This window comes from Rhyacophila brunnea, unplaced genomic scaffold (genome assembly GCF_057557595.1).
Source record: "Rhyacophila brunnea isolate RB1 unplaced genomic scaffold, BYU_Rbru_1.0 scaffold_19, whole genome shotgun sequence".
Taxonomy (NCBI): domain Eukaryota; kingdom Metazoa; phylum Arthropoda; class Insecta; order Trichoptera; family Rhyacophilidae; genus Rhyacophila; species Rhyacophila brunnea.
The window spans coordinates 1,214,596-1,233,563 of NW_028232848.1; the positions used below are offsets into that span (position 1 = coordinate 1,214,596).

At 29.2% G+C, this 18,968-nt stretch overlaps 1 protein-coding gene across 1 annotated transcript in view; it reads left to right on the forward strand.

Annotated features, from left to right (window-relative positions):
• LOC147072629 (uncharacterized) overlaps nt 1-8,368 on the forward strand; it is a 497,916-nt gene extending 489,548 nt beyond the window's left edge. The window contains exons 7-9 of the mRNA XM_085946249.1: nt 2,404-2,552; nt 7,357-7,419; nt 8,358-8,368. Of these exons, the coding sequence (XP_085802375.1) occupies nt 2,404-2,552; nt 7,357-7,419; nt 8,358-8,368 (223 nt within the window). The remainder of the gene's footprint in view (nt 1-2,403; nt 2,553-7,356; nt 7,420-8,357) is intronic.
• Nucleotides 8,369-18,968: the final 10,600 nt, after the last annotated feature.

Below are 18,968 nucleotides of genomic sequence, written 5' to 3' on the forward strand. Positions count from 1 at the left end.
TTTTTCTCGGCCGTGTTTCGCAAAGTAATGCTACCTTTGCCGATTTTTTTGTTTCTCTTTTAATATTACTGCTTTGTTTGTTTCGTATAAGCACTGATTGTAAAATTTATTAGTGTTTTTTTTTTACAAAAAGCAACAGATTAAAAAATAACTTTTTGCTGATACAAAACTTACGCAAAATTTAATATTTCTTTCTTTAAAATTATCCAATAAAATTAGTTTCTCATTGACTTATTAAGCGATATTGAAATATTTTCAATTCATTAGTTTGATATTTACAAACAAAGTTATGATGCCATCATAACTTTCTAATATACTAACTTATACATTCTGTCAATATTAAAATATAATTGCGAATACACTTACAGTAGGGGGTGTCATTACATATGGTCAAAATTAAGTTATCAATAAGTTTAAATAATAAAATTAACCAAACGGTATGTATACATGAAAAAGCGATTAATATGTATATAATTTTATTTAATTAAAGTTATACTTCTTTTGGCGCGTTTGGGAAATCAGATCAGAGTGTATTTTTGGCGTGTGACAGGTAACACATAATTTATTTTTTCGCACGTAAAAAAACGCACTCGATTAGATTCGAACTACCGATTGCTTGGTTATCAGCCGAACACACTACGTTTACGCCATGGTATAGTACTGCAATCGTGGCGATTATACAGTATAATATTATAGTTTAAAATTGTGCCGTTGCCTAGGCAGCGAATTTATTATTGCCATTTGCAGTTTCTTACGTAAACAAACGATTAAACGTCAGAGTGACAGTTGGTACTTTAAAAATAAAAACAACGAGAAACCATTATATAATTTAGTAATATAAGTTAAAGTGTATAGAAATAAACCAACGGCGTTCCAATAAGCGGTTCTTTTTCTTGAGTGTGTAATTTAACAAGATAATTAAGAGATAGTCAAAGAATCTAGTTTATCACATGTTTTGTTTTTGTTTTGTTAGGCCAAAGAAGTATAACTGTATAGAAGTACACACACCGATTTTTTTTTGTATCATACATTTGATTGGAATTCTAAGCTGACTCTCACATCTAAACTCGTTCACATGTAACGTGTTGAATGCAACGTAGGTATAACTATGATATAAAAAAAATCTAAATCGAAAATATTTTGGAAACATAATCGAAATGACAGTTTAGGTTAGGTACTTATTTATAGTAATATTTTTTTATAAAAATACCCCTCTAATTTGCGGCCGTGCATATTTACGGCTATACATACATGACGGGTGGTGGTGGGAAAACAAAATAGTCTTACAGTCATTTTTTATTCCTTTCTTAACTTTCTTCTTTACGCACTATGGTGCATGGTTGTAGCATCAGTCCCGTGCGGCTTCGTTTTGGGACGGAATAAGCACCTAAAATCAATTCTTTCAGACACGTTTATAGCGTCATAGAAGGCGGCCGTGCATATCCACGGCTGTATATACATGAGGGTTGGTAGTGGAAAAACAAACTCTTACAGCGAGTGAGTTTAGTCTGATTAGCTCTGACTCTTTTGATCATATAGGTCCTCTATTTAGAGACTAAGCACCTTACACTATCGAGATTCGTTTCTATTGATAAGTGTGGATTCTAGTTGTCAAATGTGATACCTAGGTACCTGAACTTTAATTCTTTGGCAAATTCATCTGGTTATTTGGTCGAGCGCTTTAACTTATCTTGTTAATCTATTTTCGTGTACCGTTTGAAGTATTCTCTGTTATTACTGATTCAATCTCTGTGAACTCTGAGTAAATAATATTAAACCAGAAGTGTTTCTATTTTACCATGTTTCTATTACCTCGTATTCTTGTTTGTCCTGTACAATTTTTTTCTTGTGTGTCCAGTCCTAGCAACTAAATTATTAATATATACGTGCGTTACTATGGAAATCAATATGCAATGTCAAAATGTCATTTCAGTATTCTATATTTATTCAGTATTTCTATCAAGTAGAAAAAAAAAGTATTTATTGATACATAGAATTGTCAAGTTTATATGAATCAACAGAAAATTTTAAAACGTTATATATAAAAAGTTATTTTTATCTTGTAATAATTTATAAATAATAAACATACTATAACTGCCGACCAACGTGGGCCCAAATTGTTTCTATATATTATAAATAATTAAAACCATCCTGCAAAATGCTTTTCCTTAAGGCAACAGTTAGAAATCTCCATAAATAAATCTGCAAAGCTACATAACTTGCAACCAATTTAATTATTTACTAAGTATAGAGATCTTCGTCTGTTTTAAGTTTAATTATTACGGTAAGGCCTCAGAGACTACTTGGTTATTATAAACGGAGATTACTACTAGTAAGTGGTTGAAAATCCTTGGGGTAAAAGAATTTTTGATAACATCCTAATTTATTTCTTTGTCATTTCAGTCCAAAATATACGATTAAGGAGGAAAGATCTTCATACAAAGTGTTCATGTGGCTCATGATCAGAAAATTTGCTAAGGCCGACATCGGAACATACAATTGCGTGTCTACCAACTCTCTTGGGAAATCTGAGGGAACTTTGAGATTGTACGGTAAGTCTGCATACATAATAAATTGCCACTTAGATTCATTACAGGATGGAGTATCGAAAAAATATATTTTTTCAAACATACATAAAGTATCTTTTTTTTGTTTTGAGATTTTATTTTATAATCTTTATTATAAATTATGATACTAAAAGGTCAGCTATTTTTCTACTATTTTTTTAATCGATAAATAATTTACAAGATTTAAGAATGTAACATTCTTTATTAAACATACATAATTCGGAAACATCCCAGAATTGTATGTATTGGAGTAATTTTGTGCTGGTCAGGAGTCGAACCCGCATCCATCGAGTTCTGGCTAATACATTTTACCAATTTAGCCACTTACACCTTACCGTATTTTATAATCATTATGAAATAACCAAAGAATAAAAAAAAGGAAGGAACATACTGATTCAATGCAGTATAAAAACGTGAAACCAAATTAGCCAATTTGGAGAGCCACGATTTTGCGTAAACAAATATCACGTGGTCTGTACGTGTGCATAAACTTCGTATGTGTTTGTAAATTTGTAAGTATATTTTATTTTTGTGTATCACGCAATGTCGGTCATATTTGCCGGCCTTTCTGATTGCCGTGATTTTACATAATGCTCATCATTCCTTCTTTTTTTTATTCGTAATAAATAACTAAAAGTCATGCAACTGAAACGCTTCTTAATATTAGTTAGTGACTTTTTTGGTTTCAATTAAGGTACCTAAAGATTTTTTCTAAGCCCGATTATTGTCATTAACAAAACACATGTAATTTCATCTACTTGCGCACATGGCACCGGTGGGATATTTTTCATGTAATAAATTTCACTAGATATGCAGTGAATATAATATATTATAATAACAAAATTTCGTATCAGAACATATTGTGCATGAGCTGCTTTTTTATTCGTTTCAACTTGACACGTGATATCACTATCCCAGCATGGCCTCACCAGTGCGCACGGAAGAGAGTTGCAACATTGCGTCCAGTTTTGATTAATGACTATATCTCAGTCTAGATGAGTTTCAATTTGCAAACAGGCTTATACTTACATGCGTTTTTTAGATATTTCCGAATTATGTCTTCATTTTCTGTTTAACAATAAATTGTAGCAAAAGTGATAAGAATGCTAGATGATCATATTACCAATCAACTCATAATATATTATATGGTAGAATCTGTTACATACGCAATCGAATAAAACCTAAATTAATCCTGAGGAATATCTGTATTATTTTCTATGGATGTTATTTCTGAACATTGAAATTTGTATGACTGTAAGCTGGGTGAGTTTTTGGTTTAGGTTTTTATACAATCATTTATTTGATTCATTTTTAATGGTTGCTGTAGAAATCAAGAATATATAAAAAACAATTACTCACTTGTTATATGCAATAAACATGCTGTAAACAAGAAATATTATTTAGTTTAGGGTTACAATAATCAAACACTTATTTGCATTATTCAACTATACTTCTGCTCAAGGAAAAATGTCAATACAGAATTACTGTTTTCTTGTTATGTAGTGTAAATATTTTTTATTCAACATTACAGTAATCAAGTGGTATTTGTTAATGAGCATTATAAAGCTGGTCGTATGGCAAATTTATTATTCATAACAAAAATATCACATTACCGAATTTGGTTTTTTTTTCAAAACGACACAAATCTCTATATTATATTATTTTGATAAATAAATATTATTTCTAATAATTTTATCTTAATACCAAATTATCAAACCCATTTAATCACATTTTTTTTATTATTTTTTAATAAAGATAATAATGTGAAATTATTGTCATATATTTAATACTCAGATTCATAGCTATGTGTACAACTTGTGAACTTTGAAATACGTAAGTATATAGAAAATTAATACGATCGACTGAGGGTACTTGATGAAATTTTAGTTAACATTCTAATTGATTTAAGTTTTGAGTCATTTTTTGCGACCCGGGTTATACCTTTCATCATAATTGATTTTTAAATAGGAATTATAATGAATTTAAAATATATATTCCGGAAAATCCAATTATTAGCTTTAGCAATTAAAGCGTTTTTCCAATATAGAAAATAAATAATAATAGAGAAAATGAAAACAGCTCGAAACCCATTGAAACCTATGATTTTACAAAGAAACGTAATGTTTTTTTAATTTTCTTTTTACTTTATTAACTTTGATTTATAAAAATGAAATCTCGCTCCACCCCAGAATGAATGTTTTGTTAGTTAAGTAAGTATGCCATTTCACTCTAATAGAACTTAGCAATACATCTCGTTTAAATAAATCCAACGAACATTTTCGTCGTTTTTTTTTGTTCAATTTAGCTGAAAGGATTTTGAAGTACAGTTACTTATAAATGTTAAGTTTACCACGCGTCTTCGTTAATATTACAAACGGATGTAGTGCTCTAAACAAGTCAAAATATGGACCTCTGCAGTAAATTAGAGGCTAAACAAGCCATAAACTTTATAGGAAACATATTTAATTCGAGATAATCATACCTATTAGAAAATATATTTGTACTGAACGGGACTTGAAAATGCATCTATAAGATTCCGAACAATATTCTTCACACATTAAACAACAGTTGATAGAATACTAACTGCGTCGAAATTTAACTTTAATTTAATTTCTAATTTTAATAATGTTAACTTAATTAATGCAGTTTATAGTAGCGACCAATCTGTGTAATTTTCGATATTCGGTATCTATTTACCACGTTTTTATTAGCTCGTATTCTTGTTTGTCCAGTACACATTTTTTACTAACTTCCCGACTAGCTAGACATTTGAAACGTTTAGAATATATCAGAACATGATGACAAAGCATTCTTTTAATACTTTTAGCCATCTTTAAGCAGAATTGAATTCATTTTCAGTTAGTTATGTTTTGTATGGAAAGTTAATTCGGAATAAATCCGTCAAAAGTAAAACACTATTATTGGTTGCTAAGGCGGTCCTAACAAATAAATTATTAATATATACGTGCGTTACTATGGAAATCAATATGAAATGTCAAAATGACATTTCAGTATTCTATATTTATTCAGTATTTCTATCAAGTAGAAAAAAGTATTTATTAATATATAGAATTATCAAGTTTATATTATGATTCAACAGAATTAAAAACATGGTATATAAAAAGTTCTTTTTATCTTGTAATTATTTCCCTTGATTTTAGACAGCTTCAAGCCCTCTCCAAATTTTAGTTGCAATGTATTTGTACTTGGTAGGTAATTGTTTATAATTTTTAATTGAACTATTTTTAAATATGTATAGTTCACAAGATTCAATAATATTATGACATTTTTTATTAAATATAACGTAATTTTAAATACCTTTGGAATTCCATGGAATCTGGCTCAAATGTCTCAGCACAAATATTTAAGAAAATAAAGAATCAGTACATTAATAAGTCTTAAATTTAAATTATTTATTTGAAAAGACATTATATATGTAGATATATTATAATCCGGTATATATTTCTGAATATTATTTACAATATGACATATCTTTGTGCGAAAATAAAAGGGAGATGTGTCTAACAACAGTGCTTTTTAAGATGGTCAAAAGAAGATTGGATTTTGGAAAACTTTTATATATTCTGTCTCCGCCGTTAATTTGTCTCTTCCCCTTTGTCTTTTTACGTTTAATAAATTAATACTCATGGATAATTTAGTATATACAATTCATTTTCAAACATATCTCCCTTTTTCTTTTTCACGCAGAAATTATAAATTATATTACTTTCATTTCGAATGTAGTCTTATGAATACAAAAAAAACTCCAAATTTTTTTTTGTATTTATATTTTGTTCAGTATTTTATATGTATGTCAGTTAAACTAAAATTAAGGGTCCTAGTTGCAAAGTCAGTTATCCCCATATTTCGAGATAATTTATAAAAATCACTTATCTTGCCAAAGTCTAATATTTGATCGAATATAATATTTGATAAAAAGATGTAATCTATGAATACTTTTAATAAAATAGAACGTTTCTTGCTGTGATTTCGAAATATTTGCCCCTTGGTAAGAGCTTTGAAAATTTCTTTAAATTTATTTGTCTGTCTGTTAAATAACTCAAAAACTGCCTAATCAATATGGATGAAATTTGCACAGCTTATGTAATATAATATTATAATAATTAAAATTTTCCGATTAAAATTAAAATTTAAAATGTCAAGATTTACCCTTAAAAACTAAGCAGAAAGTGCCCATATATCAGTGGTTTGTTTAATTGCCGATATAGAGTGGGCGCGCTTAGATCCAACAGTTATATATCACATTGATTTGAAAAAGAAAATTGAATCAATCTATTTTTTTTGTATACCTTCGCTAAACTTAATCACTAATATAAAAAATAAATGCAAAAATACAATGACCTTAAAGCATATTATGATTATTAAACCATATTTTTTTATTTTTTTTTAATTATATAAAATTGTAATGTAACCGAAGTTGTAAATAACTCAATTTTTTATAAGTATAAACACCATAATATGTATTATTGCATGGCAGTATAGTACGTTGAAAATAATTATTAATAAATTTACACAAAAAATTGGAGGTAGTGTCTGACTTTGCAACTCTCAAATATGAATTGAATATTTTTTTCGACCTTTGAGAAAGTTTCATCGGTTATAATAACGTTTTTTTATATCCAACCTTAAAAACACAATAATTGGCATTCACAATTAAATTAAATTTACTATCATGAAAAAAATCTAGCTGGCTTTTGTCAGTAGTAACTGTAATAATAATTTACAATAAAAGCTAGAAGCAAATCTACCTTGTTTATTCTGATTGCAGAAATAAAGGTATACCCGAATCTTGCTCACGGGTCGAACGAAAATCATGTCGACATTTTGGGAGGTGAGTTTCGTACTTTTAAGGGCATTTAGTAGGCTTAGGCTGCCTTTGAATCAATTCACAAGGTTTAGAATGGAGGTGGGTCAACCGATGCGAAAAGTCGTGAGAAACACCATCCAATTTTATTGATAAAATCTATGATATCACGGAAAAGGGAGATAAGTCAACAAAATGAAATTGAAATGTATGTTTACGACATTCTAAAAAACTAATAGGGAAATTATTCATGGCGGTATTTTATTTATCTAAATATATATTTTTTCTGTATTATCTGTAATTTGAAACAGTTCAGTGGAGGTGGTGCTAAAAATATATATTAAAAAATCTGAAAAATACCATTGATTCTGGCTAATTTTCTTAACATTTTTGTTAAGTCAGTCAAATTTAATTACATTTTCGGACCCTGTTCCTATTTTGAGTATATTAGGAGCTTAGCAAAACAGCAGTTTTCTTTTGCGTAAATTTTGGGCGAATTAATAAAAATGTCCTATATCTAATATGTAAAATTTCTGAAAAATATGCCTAAATGTTGTTTGTGCACTAGTAATATAATACTTATAACATTATTTATAATATTTTGTTTAGAATGTATTTATACATAATATAAAAGAGACATACGACATTTTTATTGACTTGCGAACATTTTTCATAAATGGAATGTGACGTTTTTGTTTCTAGACCCGTCATATTATTAACATTTTAATAATCATCATTATCGAGTGCATAAACAATAATCGACTGAAAAATCTTAAAATATTTCCATTCATATTGTATCATGCATATTATTTGACTTATCTCTCTTTTCATTTACACTACAGAGTCTGATTTGGCTACAATTTTTGTTTTTTATTATTACCATTTAGCTACTATAATACAATAACATATTATTATTTTACCAATGAGTTGGTTTTTCATTGATATACTCAAGTCTGTATTTTAAGTACTCATTTGATTAAAAACAAACACTAAATCTTCTATCTTTGTAGTATCATGTTCATTTTAATATTATAATCTCACATTCTTGTTTCTGAAAGTTTCATCCACTAACTTAAATTTAAATTACAAAACCAAACGAAAAGATTGGCTTGTAGCATTTTTCAGTCATTTGAGTTATTTGATATCTTAGTAATATAGTGCTCTATTTTGATTAATCAATTAAATTATTGTATTATATTTAATTAATTTACAAGTGTATATTAATAATTATTACATATTAGTTTATCTTAAAAAAATTTTAAAGTTAATAATTTTTTAGGCAGCCTAAGTTTTTTTTATAGACATTTACTTATTATATTTAGTTAAGTAGAAATATTTCCTCCTAAATCTTACGTACTTAAACGTACAACCTTTGATACATTAAGAATATTTATATGTATTTTGACATAATAATAATGCTTGTAAATATTATTTATCTTTTTCTGTAATATCTTCATTATTATAACAAAATACGCAATTAAATTATTACTAATTAATTCAATGGTATCAATTAAAATAGAGACAAATCAAGTTATGAAATTAAAATGAATAATTATAGTAATAAGTATATTAAAAAAATAATCTGGAGATACATCTCGATGTATGTATATTTATATATCATAAAATGGAATTAATTATTTCTGCCTAATCTTCCTATCAAATATTAAATTGAAAAAAGTGGCAAACATACATAACTCAATTTCATTGTGTTTCGACTAATATCTCTTTTTATGGGACTATAAATATATAAAATCGAACATTTTAGTCTCTATATAATTTATAAGGTAATATGAAATACTATTTTCATTTTGTACCTACAGACCTAAATCTGTTCTTAACCAATTTTAAATATTACTAATTCTATGTAATATGAGAAAAAGGGAGATATGTCTTAAATAGTTCATAATTAGTTGAACTTTCCAAAGTAATCATATAATCATAATACGAGTACCATAATTATTATACCCTAATATCCGTAAATGAGAAATATGAAATTTATCAATGCCTTCGGATTGGTAAACTTCCGACTGAAATATAAAATTCCATTACATTCACATTGGTCAAAAACTAATTATAAATTTGTTTCTCCAAAAAAGTAGTTATTTCAGACTTATCTCCAAATTTCCTTCCGCATAGAGAATTAAATATTAATTGTTTACAAAAATTGGTACCTAATAAAATAAAACTTTCCATATAGGTACTCGTATCTTCAATTATATTTAAGCAATTAAGTTTTTTAATTATTGTTTTTTGTAAACAAAATGGTATATTTTATTTTTAATCAAATTACTAGTTCTTGTTGAAACATACATTTTTTTTAAATTGTAGGTCTCGCAGAGCCGGCCCGTGGCCTGAACCCGGCGACGACCACTGACAGCTCAACGGGATCGTCAACCTTTCAAGCGTTTTATAAATTGTCAATAATTATGGCAACAGTGATAATATATCTGCGTTAAAAATAACTGACTGAATAATATTACGGAGTTGTTGGTACATAAAACCGGCACCATTTATATTTTACTATCATTTAATTAAGTCCATTTCAGTTAATTATACAAATCAGTCACATTTATTAATAATATAACTTCGATATAAAAAAAACCATGAAAAGTTTATTGAGCAAATTTTTATTATCGATGTATTTATTTTAATTGACTAAGCACACTTTTGTCTTATGTTATGTTTATAATATATTTTTGTTTTCTTTTCGAGAAAATTATGACGAAAGTCATATAATCTAATCTTCTTAATATTTTAAAAATTACATTTTTCTAAAACTTGTTACCTACCGATATGTTATTTTTTTTTTTAAATAAATTATTTTTTTGGTAAACCACCTTTAGGTTACCTAACTAAATTAACCTTATTGTCCACAGTAATTATATAGTAATGGAAATAAAACAATCATGATTTCCCATCACCCAGTTATTATTGTGAAATAGTTCGAAATCACATAAGTATTAAAATTATTTTTATTGAGTTTTACTTTCTGTGAACATAATTTAATTACTTTAAAATTAAAAAAAATATATGAAAAACGCATTAATATTTTAAGTTAACTTTCTGTTGACTTCGTGCATTATATTGTCGTTAAACTGTTAAAACCTTTGATGTGACAAATATAAAATTTGAGATAATTGACAAATAAATAGCTGATTTTTAAGCACAGAACTCTCAATGTTTTTTGTCATTTCGAATTGATTTATCATAATAATCGATAGTAGGAGGCTCATCATTATTGAGTATTTGTAATAGCTCTGATGTGATTGCTATGTGTATTTGAGTTAATATAATAAATCAGAGGTTTTTACAATTATTTATTAAATATTAAGTATAATATAAGGTTTTAACAATTCAGCGATGATATCCACGATAATATTTTTCTGAAGAACATACATTATGTTTTAATTCACAATAAAACTACATAACATGTGACAATGGAAAAAAGATATCGGAAAATAAAATTTAAATGCTTTAAAATATCACAATAATTACCATCAAGAAGTATCCAGGTGAGACATGTCAATATTACCGTTCCAGAGCTTCTCAATTGAGTTTACAACTTTATAATATGTAAGTATATTTGAATTTATCACAATATATTTTCAAAGACTACATCTCGTACCTACGTATCAATATTATAATGTATTCGACTTTACATAACACAATGCAATTATCTACATATCGATGTTTTTTATTGTGCACGCATTAAGGTCCGTTCATATCTACAGACATCCAACGTGTCAGACGGGTAGCTCATCAGACATATATATGTCATATATTTTGATAATTTATATAACATGATAGGCGTACGCTCCAAGGATCACAATACAATGCTAGGAACTTTTCAGGCATTCTTATTTATCTGTTCAAGATGAACATAATGTATTACTATCCTTGTTTGCATAATTACTAAAGGAAAAGTTATACGTATGCAGTTTGCCGTATCACACTTCACCGTGGAATGTTGCATCGGAAATTTATGGCTGTATATTAAAGACAGTCCAACCTCTTTGGGGCGTATAATAGTACTGACATAAAATTCATACCTAAATAAAACACGGTTCTTTTCGGGTTACAGGAAGTCAGTAGCAAACAATTTTTGAAAATAGCCGATAAACAGTATTATTTGTAAGGTTAGGTTTTAATATTTGAATTCAACAATTTTGCATAAATCAGCAATGTAAATAAATGTTCATATTGAATATTATATTAAAATTGGAGACCGTATAATATACGGTCATCTCTTTCCGATAAGAAAGTTCACGGCAAACTGTGCTACAGTGAAATGTTTTACGTACAATTAACATGTAACTCTTCCCCCATTACTCCCTTTTGGCATATAAAGTACCTACTCAAAATCTATCCATAAAGGAAACTTCACTATGTATTTATGGTAAAACAAATGGGTCAATCAATAAACAATATTTTTTTAGTGATATCATGGGAATGAGTAATATTATTTAATATCACAGTAATTAGGTAACAGTTTCAATACGCTTGTGAATCTACCCGAGCGGTCAATTATTGACAAGGTCCTAAAATGTTTAATTTAATAATACGTTATAACGGTTACACGTAGGTTGTACGTATGCAGTTCATCGTGGGACACTTATTCGTGCGCCGCAGTAAGTGAAACATGAGTTTGTATAACATTTTATCAAATGACGAGTTCTTCGTTGAACATTTCACCGTAGGATACATTTGTAAATATCTTACGAAATGCGGCGATAGTTTGCAAATAGTACTATTCAAATAATTAGATTAACTCTAACCTAACATAACTTAACCTAACCTAGTAAAGACATCTCCACATGTTGTATCATACGTATAAATATACTCCACGGTGAAATGTTCAACGAAGAACTCGTCATTTGATTAAATTTTACACGAAATCATGTTTCACGTATTGCGGCGCACGAATAAGTGTCTTGCGGTGAACTGTTTACGTACAAATTTCTGGATACGGTGATAACATCCATTATTTTTCCCTGCGCGAATTGGTGTCGGTACGGATTTGTTACATAATAAATACTTTCATTGATAATGTGTTAATAATAATTCGCGTCGTGTCTGATATGTTGGATGTCTGTAGATATCAACGCGTCTTAATATGTTTTATTCACTATAATTGATGTTTAATATTAACGAATATTCGTAGCCATTAATAAAAATATTAAATGTTTATATTAGGCCGAGTGCAACGAGAAACAAAATAATAATAAAGAGCAAAATTTATATTGTGAAGATGGAAAATACATGAATTATAAAGGGTGAAAACTTTAATGCTCGGTCTACATTACATCTGACTGTTTAGAAATTTATGTGATTATTTTTAACGCAAAGCAATAGTATAAAACCTACGTATCATTAATGTTTTACAATTTTTTACTTTTTGTAATTAAAAAAAACATTTTCTACCCTTTACCTTCCGGTGATCGTTATTAATGTCCAAAGTTTTTAGCATTTTATAAACATAATAAATATTTAAAAGCTTCTGAAGCACCTATCTACCATTCGAAATTAATTAATAAAATATGGCGCGCTTAAAACCTGTATATCCGCATTATCAGCCAGGGTACATCCACCGTTAAATGAAGACCTCTCCAAGCTACGTCCACTCTTGTTGTGTTCGTTAATTCAGCTGATTATATAGCGGACCTGTCGATCTTTTATATCACATGGGTACCATCATCATAATTAGATAGAACACACGTAGCTTAGCGGTCAAAACACATAGGCGCAAATTTCAGGGGGTGTGGTTATATATTTTCACTATTTTGTGGTCTCTCTGCGTTATGCCTAAAATGCACCTTTCTGATTTTTCTGATAGAAAGTGTAGTTTCTTACATTTCTCTTATATGTGTGAACTATCCAATATACATTTAAATTAAGAACAAAACTTCAAATATTTTTTTGAGCACGTAAATTTGAATACCGCCAAAGCTTACAAACAATGTAGAAGAATATTTATTTATGGTAGTATTGTATGTCAGTCTTTATTAAGTGTTTCTTAGTTTTTTCATAAGACGTCCCTAGTACCACCGCCATATTTCGTTTTAAAATTAAATTTGTTCAACGTTCTTTCTAAAATCTATATAAACTTCAAAGGTGGAGAGTGTCTGTCTGTATCTATAAACTTTGACAGCTGGTGGTAGTAGAGATCATACTTGCTACAAAAAATCAACTCGGATCCTTTTTCATCCACTCACAGCTGGTATAACTTTGTAGTTTTAAACAACACCCGCTGGTCAAACATTTTTCCTTTCCTAACAGAATTATTTTTAAATTTAAAAACTTTGCATAATGAATCTATGAAACAAACTAATGTTATGTAATATCTAGAAATTTTTACATATCGTTTGTTTAAAAATAATAAAAAAATGTTTTAAATAAAACGTTTACTACCTTCTTCAACACAAACATGCACACACCAAACCCATTCATCCCACACACTCTCGGTCTTATTCGATCATATCACAATACTTTATATATTTGTATGTGAAGCATTCTTTGCAATCTTAGCAGTCTTTGGAATCACTCAGGAGCAGTTACCCAAGACTAAGGTCACCATACAGTCAAGTGTGCTTTGACTGAGTTTAAATTGATTTCGTTAATAAAATTTTCCCATTAAAGAAAGAGGCACGGTAAAAAAAAACAACTTGTTTAGGAATGTCCCTAATAGTAATCAGATATTGATTCTACACTGGAATCTGAATCAACTCGATTCTCAAGTCTGAGTGGAAACTACCCCTGACTTTCAGTTGTCAGACAACGGCAGAATTATTTTACAGACGCGTAAAGTTCTTGGTTGTATTTTTCTCGCAATGTGCCATCTTCTTCTTTTAAAATACATCCAATTCGTATTATGACCTAACATGAATAAGATTCAGCATTTCGACATAAATATGACAAAACGGGTCCTACTAGGGGTTTTGTATAACTTTAAATTAGTTTTCTATGATGTAACGTATACCTTTAAACCAGGATAAGATGTGTTTACCAGCATAATTCTTCTTCCTACTTCTTCTTTGATATAATTTTGAGGAGTGTGTGAAGCCAGATTCGTAAACTTTTTAAAATTTATAACGATTGGACATGATTGATGAATTTATCACAGGGAAGAATTTTGCCTTGGCTTGATCGTCCTGGAATTACAACTATAAAACGATAATAGATTATTTTTTAATAACCATGCCCTTGCTTTTTCATATAAGGTAGTTAAGATGGTTAATTACATTGATGTGCAGTTATATATGTTCCTCCATTTATGTCTTAAATTTTCTTTATGGCCAGAGTTAAATATGGTGTTGTTTTCTTGTTTAGTATTTTGTGAGATTTTGAAGGTACAATTTCATGATTATGCTGCCTACACAAAGTTCTAAGAGTCCATCGCTCGTTTTATAGTATTGGGCAGTCGTTGATGACAAGCTATATACTTTGAGTTGTGTAGCTGTCATTGTCCTTCAATTTAAATCTTTTTAATATTAATACTTTCGACCGAAGGTACTTGATGGAATTTGAATTTAAATTCTAATGGATTCAAGCTCAAGTGGAATAGTACAGAGCTTGAATCCATTAGAATTTAAATCTTTTTAGATAGACTTGCAGTGCTTCGTGGTCTATTATAGTGTTTGTGTGAGATCGTGTGATGTTTTTATGTTTCTGGCAAGAGTAGAATTTACTTATTATGTTTTAAAATGAAAATTTCAGATCTAAAATTAAATTTAACGTAATGCAACCCTCAAGAAGTGGGTAGTATGCAGCACTAAGCGATCGGTGACATAATCAAATTCCCGGATGACAAATTATCATCCAGTCACTAAACCATTCATATTGCCTGTTAGATAAATCAACTCCGCTATGCCAAGGTCTGAACTGATTTTAATTATTCCAGATTCATATGACATCGTTTGTAATTCAATTATAATAATTACAAGCCACACCAAATCAAAATACATTCATTGAAATTCATGTTTTTGGTAAATCAATTCGGTAATGTACCTACATGTACAACAAATTTATGAATACTTATATTATGAAAATTAATATTATCAATTATTTGAGGTTAGTTAGTAGGATTTTAATTTTAATTATTGAACGCTTTATATTATTCAATTCTTTTTAACCCGGTCACCTCCTGCTGTACCGTATATATATAAATATTATATATATATATATATATATAGGTAGTGAAAGGTGGAGGTAGGCTGTGGAACTTTGACATAAATAGTGTAAACTAATCTTTGTCAGTCATACGTATTTGTTCTCAATATTAATACTATCGACCGAAGGTATTTAATGCAATTTGAATTTCAATTCTAATGGATTTAATCTTTATACTATTCCATTTGAGTCGTTTTTGCGACCCGGGTTTTGCCTTTCGGCATCTTCAGTCCAGTCAGTGTGTATTTGCCTTTTGGTGAGTGCACATAGTGGCCGAAGATGCCGAAAGGCGAAACCCGGGTCGCAAAAAACGACTCAAATGGAATAGTACAAAACTTAAATCCATTATGAATTATTTGTTTTCATGTAACTAAGAATACAAATCGCAGATTTTAATATCCAATAATGAAACCCTGCCCCAACGGAATTATTTATTTGAAAATTGAATTTAAATTTTAATGAATTTTAGTTTTATACTGTTCAGTTTAAGTCATTGTTTATATTATATGTATATATACCTACATAAATAAATTTAAAAAACTTGGCATCTGAATATGCGTATTTAACTAATACAGTTAACTTCTTAAAACCTGACATTTTGATGCCACGTTTGATATATTCAATTTGCCAACTACGGATTATACCTTAACATTATTTATTTGATTATATTTATTTAATCGGTAATATTGAGTGACATTTGTCATTAGCTTATTTTATTAAATTCCCAACATGCGAATAATGAGAATTTAAAGTACTGACTGAATGTACATATTAATAGTGAGTATTTATTTTATCTACACTCATGTTTACAAACACTTTAAATATTGAAAGTTTGTTTTTATACTCTTAATTATTTACTTAGTAGGTAATAAGTTTTTTAGATTATTTTATGTTTTATTTTTTTTATATCAGCGAGAATAATTAATTAACTATTATTATGCCGGGTCCACACTGGCAACATGTCACGCGACAACCTCGTTAAATTTTACGATAATTATCATACTTATCGTAAAATTTAAATTGCCAGTGTGGATCCGGCATTACTGTATTTGTTGTCAGTATGCATTTACCTATTATGAACTCGCATAGTGCCTGAATATGCCGAAAGGCGATACCCGGGTCACAAAGAACGATTTAAATGGAATAGTTAAAAACTTAAATGAATTATATTTTTACAACGTTTTCATTAGCTCGTATTCTTGTTTGACCGGTGGTTGTTTGTACAGTACAAATCTTGCAATCGATTTTTAACTAACTTTCCGACTAGCTAGACATTTGAAACTTTTAGAATATATCAGAACACGATGCCAATGCATTATTTCAATACTTTTAGCCATCTTTAAGCAGAATTGAATTCATTTTCAGTTAATTCTGTTTTGTATGGAAAATTATTTCAGAAAAATCCGTAAAAAGTAAATGACTATTATTGGTTGCTAAGGAAGTGGTCTTAGCAACTATTGTATTAATATATACGTGCGTTACTATGTAAATCAAAATGAAATGTCAAAATGACATTTCAGTATTCTATATTTGTTTGTTTGTTTGTTTTTTATTTACTTCATATCAAGTAAAAGTTTGAGCATATTGAGCATAAAAATTTAAAAACGGTGTATATATTAAAAGTTCTTTTTATCTTGTAATTATTTGTTTTTAATTTGAATATTGATTGAATTGGTTATGTAGGTTTAGTTAAGTTTAATATTATCGAAATACCTGTTTGATAAAAATATCAATCGCTGCCCCTCATGATATATTATAAAATCCGCTACCTCATAAATACCCACAGTATTTTGTTTTGATTCATATCAATAGTTAAATACTTGTCTAATTTGAAATGCAGCATACGTCATAAGGTATACAAATTCAGCTTATATCCCACGAGAGCTTTAATTGAGTTATTAATTGATCGACATGCTCCAGCATCCGGGATGGCCTATGACTCGCATTATTCAATAACGTCCAAATATCACAGCGATGCTGGTTATCGACTCACATCTTGTGATACCTATAAATATTCATATTATAACCATGGTAGCCATTTACCGTAAACACAAATCAAACACTTTAATTTTTTAAGAAAATAAATATATCGTTGCTTCTTTTTTAATTGGCTCTACAATCCTATGTGAATATTGGCCACATCATAAAGAGGTTGCTTGACAGATTTTGGTTTTACTAGAAGTCAATTCTAGCGACTAGTTCAATCTTGGTCCAAACACATAAAAAAAAAAATATCATGAGATTACTCAGAAATAAGGTTCAGTCCTGAGACCCACTGCTAGCCAATTTTTACTAGGTGGACACTTGTAGGCAAGCTATTTTCGGAATAAAATAAATCCTTTAAAAAATATGAAATAGGAACGGAATGATAAATATTTGTGGAAAACTTACCAACACAACATGTTTATCAAGATTATCGCGAATATTTTCACACTAATATGATAAATATTGTTTAGAAAATATACACAGAATGTTTATTCAGAAGTTATGACGTTTACAAGAACCCGCGAATATATTCGTCCATGGCTTGACGCGACATACATGCTTTGGCGAGTTAATTCGTCCATGGCACGGATCAGATTAATGGCCAATACGCCACTCTAAGGGTTATTTCACACTTTACGGCTTTAACAGTACGGAAAAAATCTAATGGTAATAATCCGAATCGGTAACAAGTTCACGTTCCTTTCACACTAATATATCGATTATGGACGGTTTTTTCCGTCACAAACTCAGTTTGTGGTTGTGTGACCCTACTGATCGTACGATTTAAAACCGTCTAATGTAAAATCGTACACCACGAAGTCATCGGTGACCGTCCGGGGTCGAGTGACTATAGTGGAATGGACGGCAGCTATACGGTGCCGTTTCGGTTTTTAATCGTCACCGTGTAATGTGAAAAGGGACATGCTCTTCTTCACGCCACTAAAAGAATGTCACTGTTAGATTTTTTGCCGTACGGTCAAAACCGTATAATATAAAAGGAGCGTTAGGCATCGCCAGAACCTCGACACTTTGTTTACTATCCGTATAAAGTACAAATACAATGTTCAAGTCTAATTTTTACGATAAATAGATGAACGAAATACTTTTACCTATCTCACAATCGTCTACAGGTTGTCTTTTATTAAAGATGTCAGATCGATTATTAAAAACTGTAGTTATTTGGAAAAAATTGTATGGGCCATGTAATTGAATCTATTGTTTAAACATTGTGTAAAATTTAAGTTTCTGAATATACGAAAAGTTGGCAAAAATTGAGGGTGACAAAAAATATTGCAGTGTTTAACTTATCATTTTATTGAACATACATTTTTGGAAATACCTCAAAATATCTATTTAAAAAAAAAATTAAAACAATATCGCGCAGGACAGGACACAAACCTGCCGATGATTTCGATCAATTTGCT